Source organism: Centroberyx affinis, unplaced genomic scaffold (assembly GCF_046629955.1).
Source record: "Centroberyx affinis isolate AG114_WGS23_722 - 3 ecotype Tasmania unplaced genomic scaffold, CSIRO-AGI_Caff_v1 ptg001286l_1, whole genome shotgun sequence".
NCBI classification, from domain to species: Eukaryota; Metazoa; Chordata; class Actinopteri; order Beryciformes; family Berycidae; genus Centroberyx; species Centroberyx affinis.
The window spans coordinates 1-16774 of record NW_027279792.1 but is presented as its reverse complement, the minus strand read 5'-3'; the positions used below and the strand labels follow the sequence as shown (position 1 = coordinate 16774).

The 16774-nt window shown below is 42.3% G+C and overlaps 1 protein-coding gene across 1 annotated transcript; it reads left to right on the top strand.

The window, feature by feature from the left end:
• Nucleotides 1-211: 211 nt before the first annotated feature.
• On the top strand, nucleotides 212-1619 carry LOC139649018 (uncharacterized; the record flags this gene model as incomplete). Its single annotated transcript, XM_071525302.1, has 3 exons — nucleotides 212-766; nucleotides 1091-1260; nucleotides 1531-1619. Coding segments are annotated over exons 1-3 (731 nt in total), but the record flags the coding sequence as incomplete, so codon positions are not given.
• Nucleotides 1620-16774: the final 15155 nt, after the last annotated feature.

Sequence of the window (16774 nt, the reverse complement as noted above, 5' to 3'; positions counted from 1 at the left end):
GGTCAAAGTGCAACAGAACTGCATAAACTCCGCAGCTGCAGACAGGACAAAGCTCTTCAACTAACTGTAGATGAAGCTAGGATTTAGAGATGCATTTTAAGTTGGATTTAATTAAATACGATGTGGATGCTCTATTTTTGTAAAGATTACATCGTGTCTCTCGTGGATGGAGATGCTTTTTTGTTGTAAACGAACATAGGTGGCAGAACTTGATTCACAACAGAACCACCAACCCACACCTTGGTGCAACGCAGGCCGGACAAGGAGGATCATCTCTTTTGGAGGCTACCCCAGATGGTGTCCCTCGCTCCCTGCAGTGAGATGGAGACAAAGCCGTTTTGTGAAGAGCACAAGGAGCTTGTGGTGGAGCCTGTTGAGCTTGAGGTAAGGGAGGCCATTTCTGGGCTTGTTGACAAGGACAGTCCAACGGAGCTGTCCCATGGGCCTGGACAGGAAGACAAGGACCCACATGGGAAAGAGGAGAACGAAACAGAGAGTAATGGAGGAGAGAGTGAAGGCGCTACGATGAAGAGTCCCTCCGAACCTTCAAAGGGAGAAAGTAGACAGACAGAATGTCAAGATGGGAGGAAACTGAAAAAAACAAACAGCTGGAAGACGGTCCGATTTCAAGACCCATCGGCAGCAGAAGCCGTGTTGGAGAGGGACAGCTCAGGAGAGAGTCTCTTTCCAGAATATTCGATGGAAGAGTGGACCTCCTCTACTTTTGAGGAGTTGTTCATGGCAGAAGATTGGGTGGACATCGCAGGTAGGCTTGTGGATATATCAGTACAGTACACAGTACATCATAGTACATCACATTTATAGCCATACATTTTGTACCTAAAATGGAGCCATAGTCTTGAACAAACTTTAGTAACTTTCCATTTCATTTAATTGACTTTGACCTTTATGTGAAACTTTGACGTAAAATCTGACCCCAAAACAAAACCAGGACAAATTTTGTGGCCAAATTATGCAATCAACATCGGTCACAAGTCTGTTCAACGGTTGTTTCTGACTGCATGTTTACCAACAACAAGCAGATAAGCCCCCTTCCCCTTACATGACCTTCTCTCCCTTCCTCACCCAGATGACCGGCTCTTGAGGAAGAAGGTGCTGGAGCCCGGGCCCCTACATGCCCTGCACCCCACCTGGGGCCAGGAGGTCACCATCAAAATGCAAGGTGTCCTGGAGGACCGGACGGTGGTGGAGAAGGACCGCAAGCTCGTCTTTGTTATAGGAGAGGGAGATGTAAACCAGGTGCGAGCTTTGAACCTTTCTGCCTCTTTAACACTGCAGGTTTCTCCAGTGCGGAGCAGTTGTTGTCTTGTCACACTTCATCAGTGACCGATGGAGAGACCGTACGCATAAACAAAATGGCTGTTCTAGCTTGTGACACTTAAGAATTCATCAAGTAATATGTCAATCAATTAAGGACAGTAAATTACACAATGCTAAGATATGCCTAAATGTATTTACAGTAATTATGCAAAAGGATGCCGATAAAACAGTGCTGTTTGACACCTGTAGGCCCTGGAGGAGTGTGCTATATCCATGCAGAAAGACGAGATCGCATTACTGCTGGCAGATTCACAGTATACCTTTGGGCTTCTGGGAAGGTAAGGATTTGGGCAATTATCTTCCACAACACCGTGGTATTAGAATACAACATCTCTGACAAATACTAATTATTTACCGGTGTGTTGTTTTTTTGTGTGGTTCTGTAGTTGTGGGGGGGCGAGGAGCGTGTTGAAACAGAAACCCAGATTTGGTCAGTTATCATCCTGATTTGAAAAAAGTAAAGCAAAATCTATGATCACTCTAAAGAAGCCCAGGCCTTTTATACCTGTTGCTGTGGGGGCAGCCTGGCTACCCTCAGTAGCAAGGCTAATGAACCATAAACAGGAGCAGATGGCTTCCTCCTAACACCATTCAGAGGCAGCCAGAGGCCAACACCTCCCAACCTATGGGAGGACGCCACTCATATTACAGCCAATGGCTTAGGTTTATAACCCCACACCATTAAACAGCCAGTATAAACACAGAAGAGGTTCATGTGCTACTGACGAAAACCTGTAAAAGTGTTTATCATCTCATGTTTGTTTAGAGATAACTTCAACACGTGAGAGTGAGACTTCAATGCGCCGTGATGATTTGAGGATTACTTTTCAGATTGCAAAGAACAGCATTTGAATGGAAAAGTCTTGCCTCAAAGATTTAGGTCATAGCAAAAGTGTAATATGTCGTAATTTGTTTGCCATTTGGTGGCATTATTTCTTCTAGCAAACAATATTTTGTAATTGTTACTGCTATAGGGTTTTTTACAGATGTGACAATATATTACAAGCATTTCACATTTCACAGCAAAATTATCAGTGTTTATTTAATTTTGAGAGTGTAAAAATCATAATATATAAGTCCAAACCCATCATAGTTAATTTAACAGTTTTGAGCAGCCGCCCCAGAGCCACATCAGCTCTATGAGTGGACAAACAACTCTCCAATCAACACTTGTCAACTCAAAATAACTATCACTGAAAAACCAACAGTAATTAACACTGGAAAATTTCGCCATCTATTCAGGCCTCCGTGTTGCCAAAACAAAGCTTGATATATTCCTAGAATGACAAGTTTTACTGCACTTTTGAGGACAAGTGCTGCCCAATGATATTTCAAGATGTTCAAAGTCAGCTACACTTGACATACCAGTAATGATTGGAATAGCTGTAGGGAGGAGTAATGCACAAAAGCAAAACTTCACACACCCAGAAATATCATGTGGTGGCACAAGTAGTACAAAGTAATGCTTAATGTATGAGTCAAAGCAGGTTTGCATCAAAGTGAAAGTGCAAGCAACAACTGAATATTGTTTGACAAACAGAGAACACAGCGTGTGACATTTGAAAGCAGCAGAGGCACCAACTGCTCAGCAGAAACAATAGGGTGGTAATCTATTGCTGCATATCTGGGGATACATAGAACAAATATAATATCAGTCATTCCAAGTACTAAACCCGATGAAGCCTTTGAACTATGTTATTCATTTAACCTACACACTCATGGGTGTATTGCAAAACATAATTGTCCTGCTTTACACGCAGGCATGTATGAAATGTCAGAGGCTCCACATGCAACAGTGTAGTTTGTTTTTTTGCAAGGACCCATGTGATGTGTGTGCCACACAGTCCTGGTCTCTGTGCTGTGTGTGAGGTCCTGTTTGTGTTATGCAGCTCTATGGAGGTGATGATGGGACATGGGTGGGAGGTGTGTGAGTCTGGTCCTCTGTGTGTAGAGAGAGTCAGAGAAAACAGGGGAGGCAGCAGGAGGTTGGTTAATGATTGTTTTGATGCAGCTGATTAGGGTTGTGTGCTGTGGAGTCAAATTTAGCCTTGCCCCTAAGGTAGACAATCAGAGCATCACGCCAGCGTTTTAAAGACTGCTGACATACTGTGGTTGTTTGTTGTTGCAAATCTGATACTCTCCAAAGTGGCTGAAGCCTAATGTTGCATTTGAAATACATTTGATGATGGATTGGAATGAAAATTGAGAAATGATTTAATTAAACAGCATGTTACAAACCTGGCTTAGTGGTTAGAGAGAGACCATCCCATAATGGAATGGTCCCAGGTTCAATCCCTGCAAAAGCCATGGTCCTTGAGCAAGACACTGAACCCCTACCTGCTCATTCATCATAAGTCTCTCTGGATAAGCATGTCAGTGAAACATATATATGTTAAGGTCTATGAAAAAGTATTTGATAAAAAGACTAATTTAGGCAAAAGAGCTGACAAGAGTGACTATCTGAAGCAGAGAGACATAGTCCTTTCAAAGAAGATTTGACAGTCACAGCGTGTCTGTGCTGTAAAATGACAGACAGACAAGGAGAGAAAATCTCATTAGCCTCTCCCTGTTCTCTGGCGGATACATTGATTGAACTCTGTCAGTCGCCTGTCGCAAACAGCACGGCTAAGAGCACTTCACAGTTATTTGTCAGAACAGTGTGCAAAGCTGGTCAGACAGTCTGATTCAGCACAGCACAGTAGAACGGTCTGTGGCATGGTGAGTGGGTGATGGGCTGGCTGGTGGAGCTGATCCTAACAGACTTCTCAGAGGAGGTGTAATTCCTGAATACGGTGAAGACGAATGAAACCCCTGGAAAAGTCTGGAGGAACCACAGTTTACCTGATTGGCTACAACAGGCAGGCTGAGAAAAATGGCCGGGACTAAATCGACTGTAAGGACCGCTGACGTTTGTCCGACGAGACGTGGACGCAGCAAGCCTTTGAAAGATGAGATGTGACGGAAGACTTCCTCGCGCTCAGCGTCTTCAGACAAAAGTAGCATGCGTCAAAACCGTTCCCCACTGAGACATGGTTGGAGACACGGTTTTCCATGGAGGCGCGGACTGAATCCCATCAGTCAACATGTCATTATCAGAGATCAATGGAAACCAACATCTGAGGATCACTGGACAGGCCCAACTTCAGTGCCCATAAAAAACCCCAGGGGCCGGGGTGGGAGTGGGGGGCGCTGCCCCATCAGCCCTTCACGACCCCAAAGTCAACAACATTAAGTGTCACTAGCAGCTGCTTTACTTGTATCAGAGTAAAAGTGAGCTTGTCAAACTTGAGACCATAGTTAAATGAGCCTGCCTGTACTGTGTGCAGGGCATGCATGTGTTTTTTTAGCCATATATGAAATACTACACAACACATTTAAAGACGTCTTCAGTCTAAACTGGTGGGATGTAAAGTAAGGTAGGGTTACATTGGCCTGCTGTCAACAAATATAAACAGGAGCTTACACTCTGTGCTGGTAGGGAAGGTGTTGCACTGCTAATCATTTTGGCATACTTTTGCTCTTGGCAGAAAAAAGAACCATCTCAGTAACACATGTTGGAGTGGAGTTAATTAGACCACTGGGACATGTCAAATAGTTAAATTAATAGCTTAATCCAAGTCCAGATGGACAGTGTCAGCCAGTCAATCATTCTGGTGTTGCATCAATTTGTCATGCGGGACTTGGATACTGCTGAGTATTAGTGGTATACTACAACATACAAATAGATAATCACGCGCTAAACAAATAGCCTTCAATGGAAAAGCAGAGACACTGTGGAGACAGAACAGATGGCTGTCACTGTCGGTTTCTGAGTGGAGAAAAACAAACAAGTTTTACTGAGGGAGGAGAGAGGAATCTCCCTCACTCTGACCCCAGGGGAGCTGGGCCTGATGGCTGCTCAAGCCTTGATTACACCAGCCTCTGGTGTAGCACTAGTGGTGGGGTGGAGCAAGAGTGCAGTTTCAGTTAAGTGATGCTACAGTTCAGCTTCAGTTCATGGGAATGTACTGCAGTTTGAACATTTACCTTGATGATTGATGGTTATTGCATAATTTTCAGCACGTTAACCTGTGCGACTTAGTGTGTTCTTGTGCATTTGCTGAATTTTCTTGTTCTATCAGACTGCCACACTGTCAGCACGCCGGAATAACATGAATATACTGGACAAGGTGTTTACCGAGAACTAATAGGTAACATGCAACGATCAATGAGACTTCTTTCTTGGGAATGTGCTCAAGGGGAATCTTTGTTGACACTGTTCAAGAGGCTGGCGAGCGTGTGGAAGCCTTTCCCCACAGCCTCTGAGACACACCCATATCAAGCAGGGAATGCAGCTGAATAAGGTAACAGTGACATTCTCAGAGGAGAAAGGCGTGCAAAACAATAGATCCACAGAAGAAATTGGCAACGTGAGAGTGTCAACCTTGAGATGTGATGAATGGGATTATGTCCAATGATGAGTGAGGATACTTGCGGTCATTGCCACCGAAGACGAATTTGACATTGGCAATGACATATGACACATTCTCTCTCTCTCTCTCTCTCTCTCTCTCTCTAAATGTACATATATATATATATATATATACACAGTATATATACAGTATTTCTCTCTCTCTCTCTCTCTCTCTCTCTCTCTCTCTCTCCCACCTCACAACAAGGATATAGGCCTGGTGGGTGAGTCCTATACTTTCCCTGTGAAAAACACAGTGATGAGAAAATAATTGGCTAGTTCTTGTTCTCTATCACTAAATGAGTGGTGCGACTACTTGCTATTGTTGTGTGTGTGTGTGTGTGTGTGTTTGTTCTTCCTCTTCTTGCATAGTAATCCAGTTCTTATCAACAGTTGTAACACGATGCAGCCTAGAACTTGCAGTTCTGCTTTTCCATTACATGAAATGGGTACACAGTAAATCACCCACCAAATGATTGTGCTTGTGTCTGTACACTTTTATGCACATGACCACTCCTCCCCTGTTTGTAGGTATGTAGGCATGCAAGCAAGCTGTCCACTCTACTGAGGTAGAGTTTGTCTCTGAACTCAAGATACTGTGACTCACTCTGCAGAGCCAGCTGGGTCAAATGAATAGGCTGACCTTTCAGACACAGCTATGTGGAAAAAATGATGAATCTAAACCATTCTTCTCCAAATAGGTGTCTCCTCTCCATACACAAATAGGGAGGCAAACAATCGCCTTTCAGTCTGTCAGAGGTAATAGAGAAGAATACAAGCCGACACCTGTGTGGAAAACATGTTTCTTTGTTTTACTGTTTTTCATCCATGAAGGATTCCAGCAGCAGTTGCGAGCAAACCTGCAGCCGAACTCTTGGCTGCAGGGTCACGTGACTTAAACAAGTTTTAGGTTTTGGGCTCTGTTTGTAGCTTTCCTGGCATAGCTGCAACAGGCTGACTAGAAACCACACCCAGACCTCACGCTCCAGGAGCACGCCAGCAAGTACAGACAACTGTAACACACTGCAGATAAGATCAGGCCAGCTCTCACTCAGCATGTGCTCTTCTGTTGCTACAACCTCTGCCACACTAGTCGGTAGCTTCAACATGTTGACCTAGAACTAAACAGAAATGTCTGAATGAAATTGGAACAAAACAATGGATTCTTTGTTTTACCTCTGAAAACTGGATGTTAGGTTGTCCTGATGTCACAGCAGTGTTTTGCCACTCACACCAGTGTTTGAACTGTGCATGTGCCTCATCTAATCTCACTGAATGTTTACCTTTTTCCCCTACTTCTAGCAGGCTTATCTCTCTCATCGGCACAGCCTTGGCTGTAACATGGCACTACCCTCAGACACTATATCTACTTCTGCTTTTGTGTTTTTGGGAAATTCAGTGGTGAGAGGGTATTTACTGGGACAGTAAATCTCCTCCACTGAAATCTCCCCATGTGCTTTTATTGAATTTTTGGTAGAGAGAATATTTTTAGATCCGATAAGGCTCGGTGGACTAAAGCTGGCTTTGTATTGCGTGGCCACCAGACTAGTTGTCCACACAGCTCCGGCAGATGTCCAGTGTCTCTTTGCAGTTATTTAATGTTTCATCATTTACAATTCCTGCTCCATGTTGTGCAGTGCATTGGCTAATGTGGACTAAGTGTAGCTTTGAGGTTCCTTTATACTGACTTTTTTCAGCTTATCCATCTTTGTTCCTTTTGTTGCTTTTGCTTGTTTGTTTGAGTGGAGAGGTCATTTCTGTGTCTCCACAGTATGTCACATGATTTCATCATCCCTGTTACTGTTAGAATAGTTGCTTGCTCCCAATAATACAGACAAAGATTTCCTCTTAAGCTGTTTTACACTATAAATATTATTCTACAAAGAGGATTATCTTTTATCTTGATGGGCTCCAGATCAAAAAGGTTGACATCTGGATGCTCTCCTGTACCCCCTACCCCAACCTCACCTCTCACATGTTGTCCCTGGCATCAAAACATGCTGCTTGTGCTGGGACACACAGGGGAGAAAGAAACACTTGCAAATAGTTCACCGATAGCACTTCTTGTCCATTGTTCCCTTAACTATGCAGTATTGTATAACAACGGCATTGTGACAGAGCATTTTTCAGAGCATGACATGCAAGAGGGGCACACGGGAGAAACACACGTGAGATGGCACTCCAGCTCTAATCTAGCCACCCTACCAGCACCTTTCCTATCTACGCCTCTCTTTTTACATCCTCCACGCCTGCTGTGCACAATACACAGCCAATAAGAGAGGGAGATTACTGGAGCAGGACAAAGAATAGAGGACCATGCAAGGCTCCAATTTCAAGTCTGAAGTAATCTAATGTACTCTTATTTACAGCTAGGCAGGTGCCAGGGCCACTCTCCTGTATATTATGGGTGGGTTGTGCCTGTCTGGGATATATAATTATTAAAATGTAAGAGCTTTATAACATCCATTATACATTCAGGAACCATTTGCTAAAGACAAGTTAGTGGAAGTCAATTTATTTGCACAGTCTAAGTATCCAGAAAAGAATCACAACCAATATACAATTTTATGTCCAAAAAGTGTCATATCCGTATATATAATGCTTTAGTGTACATGACAAAACAATTTCTGATTATTTCAAAACCTTCAGCTTGTAACTCTCCTGCATGGCTTTGTATTCATAGCTGTTTCCAATCCTCTCTGTTATTCTCCATGCACAGAAGCTGTTTCTGGGTGACTTTCACTTTTGGGGCCACCCTGTCCCACTGTGGTTCACAGAGGTCACTTCTTATTTTGCTCTTAGAATTTTTGAGACTTTTCAGCCTACAGAAGAATGCACCTTTCTCATAGTCTGAGCTCAGACAGACTGTCTAGTGATAACAGACACATAGTTGCTGGGCAACTCATGAACGCACCTCCTCTATATGCATTTTGCTCATTTGTAACTCCAGGAGAATGGAAACAGATGGGATAGTGGTGGGGACAGCTGTTATAGGCAATGAGAGCAGCACACACACATATTGCAATTGTGTACACGTACTTAGTATACACAGAGGCACTAGCTGTATACACACACATACAACTCTAGTTCTGGTCTGTATCTACAAGTTAACATGCTAAATGTATCATGTGCCCTGGTGGAGTTGCAGACAATGACGTGTCCACACAATATAGATAGGGAAATGGCTTGTGAGCTGTTTGTCTGTAGAGCAGTGTGGTGCTGCAGAGAGGTGTGAGGTGACGGCTGCTGCCTGGGAGCCGGGAGGCAGGAGAGTCGTGGCAGAGTGGCTAGTGACGTGGGGGGGTGAGGGGGTGGGGGGGGCGGGGGGGGGGGGGTCTCCGTCAGTGGGGACGTGGACCGTGACTCATCTCAGTGAGACGTCAGTGCTTCGTCATCAGTTGTCTGCAGCACTCCATCACAGGCACACACATACACACACACATGCATGCATGCAGGCAGACACTCATTCACTCATACATACACACACACACACACACACACACACACAATAGAGTTTCAAAATATTCCACTCAAAATGAAAGACTGCAATGCCTCAAAGACTTTAGGGATTAACTAAGTAGATCTCATTTCAAATCATACACTTGTTTGATAACCCTGATGGTATTAGCTACGTTGCTGTTATGTTACAAACTGTTATTTCAGATGGTGAAGGACATCATAAGTGAGCTCATATATTGCAAAAGACCTTTCCGCAACAACACATCAGGTTTCCATTGTTTCCTATCATCAGTAAACCAGCCGCACATTCCACGTCAGCAGGCTAACTGCCTGTGGCGACTTCTGAAGCTATCTCTGATGAGAGTGACCCTGTGCCATTGCCACTGGCTGTGGTCAAGTAAAGTCAAGCCTTTCCTCCTAAGAAATGTGGCTGTATGACTAATGAGTGGTGCTCCAGGTCTCATACCTCCTCAAGAGCATCAGAGAGAGAGACTGTGCTAATGGCCCTGCTACATTTGGTACATTCAGCCCCCTGATGCAGGCTGGTCTGCCATGACAACCTGACTAATTAGGCAGGAGGTGAGTGTGCTGCTATTGATTCACAGTCTGGAGAAGGAGTTAGAACTTTCTGCTTAAAGGAGGCTGGCACTCCATCGGTTAGATTACAACACATACTGAGCAAATCCTATTTTGCTTGAACAATGAAATGACAGGAGAATGAGGATGAGTGATAGTGACAAGAGAATGAGAATGTGCCAATCTGCAAGTGCAAATGATACATTTGCACAGCTTTAAAACTCTGAGTCTTCATATAATGTCAAACAATAAAGACATGAAGACAAGATGCAGCAGTTCAGGTCCACATTAGCAACAAGTGATGCTTTTAAGCGAGATCTCAGTTATTAATCAGTCATAGATACTGCAGAGCGTGTGATAACTGGTGACCGTTTGTTGTATGCCCAATTTGCAAAATTATATTTCAGAAATGGTGACATTTTCTTTGTTGTACTTATCTACTTTCAGCACATGCATCTGTGACAGCTTGGATTTTGAAAGGAAATTAATTTTTGATCAATATCTATTTTTATGACATTTATTCTCCTCTCAGAATGTCATGCATAAAGCACTGAGCAGCTTGTGGTCGCAAACATTATAATGTCCACAAATCTATAACCATAAAGTGTTCAAGCGAGGCGCACAGCAACCTTTTTGAATGATGATTCATTTCCTTCATTACTTTAATGTCTGACTGATCATTTTTGCCCATTTCCCTCTTTCTGAGAAAAAAAAAACTGTTGATCTGAATGCAAATTATGTTGCTCATCTAAATAGAAAACATAAAATACTCTCACAAGATTCAGAGATTCGATATATATCCTCTGAAACAGGCGTATATGTATGTGAACTGTAACAGTAATGGAAGGGAAAGACTTTCATCTTTCAAAGAGCCTGGCTTAGAATTCACTGTAACTTAGAGAGCTTTGAAGTTCAAAAGTGAAATCCAAAACTGGCTGGGATTCAGTTTGTATGATCAGTAGACATAACGTCTGTGCAAAGAAAGAACTGAGCTGTCATTGTTGTTTAACTATACAGTTTCACCATTTCTCGCACAAAGGAATCTACTGAAACAAAACCTCAATCCCTGGGGCTGAATGAGAAATTGCCACTTGACTGCAGCATGCGGACCTGAGACCTCCGCTTGTTAAGACTGATTGATTATGGGTTCAGAGTCAATCCTGGGATAAGATACCTTCTGCAAACAACAGTGTGGCTGACGTTGATGACTGCCTCTGATAATATATTTCTATATTAGACAGATTGCTCTCATCCCCACTTTTCCTTAACACATAATTAAACCTTTGAACTTCCTCTAATGGTTTCTTGTTGAGGAATCGTTGACCTAGAGATGCTGCCACATAATCTGATCAGGGCCCATATGTGTCAGATATTTAAGTCTTTTGCTGAAGGTAGAATCTGAAACTCGTGGTTATATTACATTGTCATGTGACCAGTGATCTTAGATAAATGAATGTTCCTTTTCTTTCTAGCTGGATACCCATGAGCATCCCAAAATATGGTCCAGAGTAAAGCATTCGTTTTAACAGCTTTTTTTTTTTTTTAACAGCATTCACTACAGGGAGTCACAATATAGAGAAATCAAGGAGAAACATTCACAAACTGATACACCACACCGACTTTTAGCTGAAACGGTAGCAAATTCTTAAAGCTAATGATGTTTAATAACATGATTCTGCTTTATTCACAGCCTTAGACGAGCCTCATGTCTCAAAATAGTACCATTTAGTAAAGTTATTGGTCCCTGTCCTACCTACTATATACAACTCTATACTGTATTCTCTGCTCTCTACTGGCATAATTTGATTGTTTAACCAAGTGATCCTCACTTGTCACACTTAAACGGCCAGGCAGCTATACATCCCTGTCATTAAAAAGCTACTACATGCCCTGCAGATAGCCCCAAGGCTGAGATTGGATTCATTTTAACAGGCTAAGGAAGTCTGTTCTAGATTATATGGGAGCTTTTGAGGAGCTCAATGGCCAGGATGTAGGCAGTAGCTACCCTTGATCCCTGCTAGCCCTCCCATCACAGTTTCATTGGCTCATCGCTGGAGGAGGAAATGAAAACAAATAGCACAGGAAAACACACAGCGAGGCAGTAGCACAGTACACAGTGCAGCTGAAAGGCCTAACGCTGTTAGTTCCTAGATCTCAGGCAGTAGCAGGGGGCTGTTTTGCAGCAAATTAACTAGTATGGCAGGAGGGGAGGAAAAACAGCTGTGACGTTTCACCAATGCCAGGATTAAAGCTAAGCTCCTTTGCGTGGTTGTGTTGGTGCTGTGTCCATCCAGAAGTCTAGCAAAACAGAAACAAGATCACACTGAACTGCAACAGCAATTGATCTGTTTTCACCATAATAAAAAATGAACAACATCGCAAATCCTCTTCCACTTGGTATTAGCGTACATCAAATTTATCTTAATTGTATTAGTGTACTATGTGAGGTTATCACCATAGCAACCACTATGAGGCACATTGCTGACCTTTCCATCATTTAAAATGGAGAGCATGACGTCAAACTGACCGCTGTTTTCCCCCCTCTGAGGTAGTTTTTCCTCTCGTAGACCGGTGAGGTGTGTGGCAGATAACGCAGTGAGTCAGCTGCCTTACGTATCATAACCGTTAATGAGGAAGTTTGCTTTGCTACAGTGCATGACTCAGATTCAGCAGTAATGGATGCACACTGCCCATGACACAAGAGAGGGAGAAAAGGCCATCTTTCCTATGTTAGGTGAGGACCATCCATACAGACACAAGAGCACAGAGGAATGGAAACATTCTTCTTTCAATCTGGTCTGTGTAGATTCGCAATATATGACATAGAACCATGAAGAATGAGATCATGTTCTTATTAATATATTATTGAATTATTTGAATTTCAATATAAAAAAAATAGCCATTGGTAAAATAAATAAAATAAATGTCACCAAGACAAGCAAATCTAGATAAACGATTTGGTGGTTTTATATTAGGTTTAGGAGTATACTGTGATAAAATAAAAACCAAATAACTGATCACAGTAGTAGGTAGGCAAGATAGGTCGACCTCATAAGGCATTTAGCGGTACAGATCAAACAGATTAGATACAGTAGAGGGGGATATCTCCTTTCACAATAAAGCACTTTATTAAGACACTTTATTTAATTTCCTTTCAGAAATATATTTTCAGTATATTGAAAATTCATGTATAAACATATTTTGCTTACAATCCATTGTTGCCACCATATATTACAACTTGTTTTGATACGTTCACTGAAATATTTGTAATTTATAACAAGACACTTTTCAATATATTGTTGGCCATCATTTCCTTGGTAACCTGCAGTAAACCTTACTCTAAATAGATCTGTATAGATCTGCCAGGACCCCTAAACCTGTCTGTGTCTGTCACTGCTGTCAGATGCGCTGCCTCAGCTAATGCTCGTCTCATCTGTAACCCAGCTCAGTCCTCTTCCCCCAGGCTCTGTCCCACTCCTGGACTCAGACCCATAGTCCTAAAATCTATCTGTGCAGTTCACTGAATGTCTCTTCTCCCTGACCTTTACTCTGTTTAGGGTCAGATGGCGACTAGCAGGGTCATTTCTTCTCTGCAACATGATTTGAAACTAAGAAAAGAGATATCCTGTATATCCTGGCCTTATTTTCTGGCTTGTTTATAGCATAGCTTATACATTTTTTTTAAAACACTGTCCTACAACAGAGTTTTCTGTTGTAGGACCTATCTATCTAATAACAAAATATGATAATTTTTAATATGTGTATGTGTCTCTGACTGTATGTTAGAGATGAACAGAGAGAAAGAGAAACAGAGAGAGGCTGACAGGAACAGAAACAGAGAGAGAGAGAGAGAGAGAGAGAGAGAGAGAGAGAGAGAGAAAAGCCAGCACTGCAGCCTAGTTTTAGGACATGAACCTGGGCTAAGGTTGCAGGTTCAGGTTTCATTGGGATGCCGTGGTAGCAGATGAGTTTATCCCACTGACCAGCCTGTGTTTCCTGTCTGCACTAATAAGACCCTGGGGGCTCATTGGCTGAGCTCAGAGCAGCAGCGTTCTGGTGTGGCGCTAATCACTAGTGACCTGCTTGACACCATAAACCTTATAGATCTGTCAACGTCCCGTGTTCTCAAATTACACTCGACAGCTCGCCAGAAATGCCTGTTTTGTTTAGAGCTCATGACAATTATGGATCCCCAACTGTCAGCTATGCACATTATACCTCTGTGTCTTTTAAGGATATAATTACAAAGGCTAAGTTTGGCATTCCTGCTTAGCGGCTGCAGTAGCATGCCGAGCATATTGCAGGTAAAACCTTTGGCTGCTGAGCTTAATGACATTATGCTTCAAAGGTCACCTGTTGAATCCTGCAAGAGGATGATTGCTTTCTTTTCTGAGAAATCACTTTGAAACAGCCGTGGTTTAAGCCTTGGCCAAGTTGTATGCAGTGTGTGTGTGTGTTTGTGTGTGTGTGTTAATGTTTGTGACTTCCGTTACCATTGTTGGACAACACATCAATGAATTTGGATTCATTAAGTTTTGATGTGGTACATCTGATTAGAGCAGTCAGCTCTGAGGCAGCTCTACCTGTATTGATTAATAAGAAATGACTCATCACATCTCCTCTAATGTGTCCCTATCTGTGTGACTCATGCCTCGCAAAGTGGGAGTGTTCCATCTGCCTATCCAGAGTGCATGAAAAAAATCAATTTCTAATGACATGATGGGTAAGGGGTTCTGCTTTTCAATTATTTACAAAGCAAACACTATTAAACTCGCCATTCTGACATCCGTTTGGGCGTATTAAATACTTTGACCTGATATGACCTATTTCCTTCCGAATGTGAGCTTCAGTAAACAGTGTCGCTTTAAGGACACATAAATCTATCAAACCTAATCCCTCAGTGGTAGGCAACTTTCTCTATTGATGTTGTTCCTTTCTTTTATAGGCTACACATAATTGATGGCAGCTTCATATTTTTTTGTGCTGTACCTTTCATTGCCGACTGAAAAGAAAACAGTTCTTTGGACCATATGTAAACTAGAACAAAGATCTGTAAAGATGTATTAATGAAGTCTCTGATACGCCCTTGACTGAGACTTTGTTTATAGATTGTTCTGTGTTTATCCTGAAATATGTTCAATGAAAAGTAAACAGTATTTGGGACATTGTGAACTGTGCAATATCAAAATATGAGAGAGTGACTCCAAGCTCGGTTTAGTGACATAAAATGCAAGTTTCTCATTACATAACGTTGGTTCTAATGAAGAAATTGAGTTCAGAAGAAGCTTGTTTTAAGGTAAGGCCATCAACACGAATGCGTTGAAATTTCCCACATTCACTTTTTTCTCAGCAACGTAACTGATTATAACACTCACACCTGATTTGTTCAGGGAAGTGGACAGTGCAATCCCTTTAGCCCAGTGAGCTGCTAAGTCTGTAACCAGCTGCTAGCAGAGCAGTATAGGCAGGACACTGTATGTATTGTTATAAATGCTGCACACTGTTACATAACATGCAGCCTTCGGAATATTGTGAAATAGCCAGATAAGAGTAGAGAAAAATATGTGAGGACAACAAATCACTACAGTGTGTACAATCTGCATACAGTATAGAATGAAGCGTGAATCCAAGCAGAACCCAAGCAAAATGTATGACATGCGGGACAGAGGGATCAGTCTCTGATGGTCAGAAGGCCCTTTTTTAGAAAGACTCTAATGTTACCCGGTGCAATCCAAGCCGTGTATGTTCTTTATAAATGAATGAACAGTCTTCTTCACTGTACTTACACTTGCCTGTTACGCAACGAGGGTAACTAAGTCTCTGATCCACATGAGCTGCCATAGTATGCAAAAACAAGAACACAGAATTAAAAGGGACTGGCTTCTAAAACTGAGCGTCCTGCGTCTACTTATTCATGGCCTAGAACGATAACATCTCTGAATGCTGTTACTTCCTCCAGTCCTAAGCGCAGGGATCCAGCTCAAGTTTCCAAGGCCTTAGCTCAGCTGCTGGTTTCACACTCTTGTGCATCCTGTAACAGTGGGTGTAGTCTTGAGGGAGGAGAGGTGAAAGGGTAATCCGATCCCACCTGCTGACACAGCCTCCCAGTAACTGGGGATACACTAATTCTGACAGACATAAATTGTGTCATTGACACAACCCATTTGAATAATTCATGATCTGACACAACTCCCAGTACTATCACCTTGCACCAAGCCATCACTGGGTGGGATATGGGGAGCTGAAATGGCAGCTTTACATACCTCTATATGACTGGCTCTCAGATCTATACTTTGAGCTCATTAAACTGACAGGATCCTCTTTGAAGTTGAGGGGATTCAATTTATTTTGGATTATGTGATTTTAGGACTAAGGTTTAACAGTTTGAAACACAGATTGCCCTCACCAACATTGTCCATCCTTGCATCATTTAACACAGTAGTTCTTGTAATTTTTGTACCTTGTCTCATCGTAATCAATTAGTAGGCTACTTAAATATGTGATTTTCCAAATGTAATCAAGCTAGGATCACATTCTTTTTCTCTCTGTCTCTGTCTCTGTCTCTTCCCCCCCACCCCCCCCCCCCCCCACCACACACACACACACACACACCTTTGGAATCAGAGCCGTCACAGAGTAACTGATAATGGCCCATTGTGTGCTATGTGGTCACAGGGGCCAGATGATTGAAAACCAAATTAACTTTCCTTCTGAGTGACTCTTGAGTAAGTTGAAGCCGTCGACGGCTCACAGGTACACTAGTTTCAATTTCTTGCCTGCTTAAATAAATTGGAATAACCCCACAAACCCTAAACTAACATTACAAAACATTAATATATTTATATATTATATTAATATTTTTTTTAATTTATAGAGACAGCAGCTGTCATAACTCTTGTTTTTTTTTTAACAATATGTTTATTGAAAGTTCACAATTGAAAACATAGA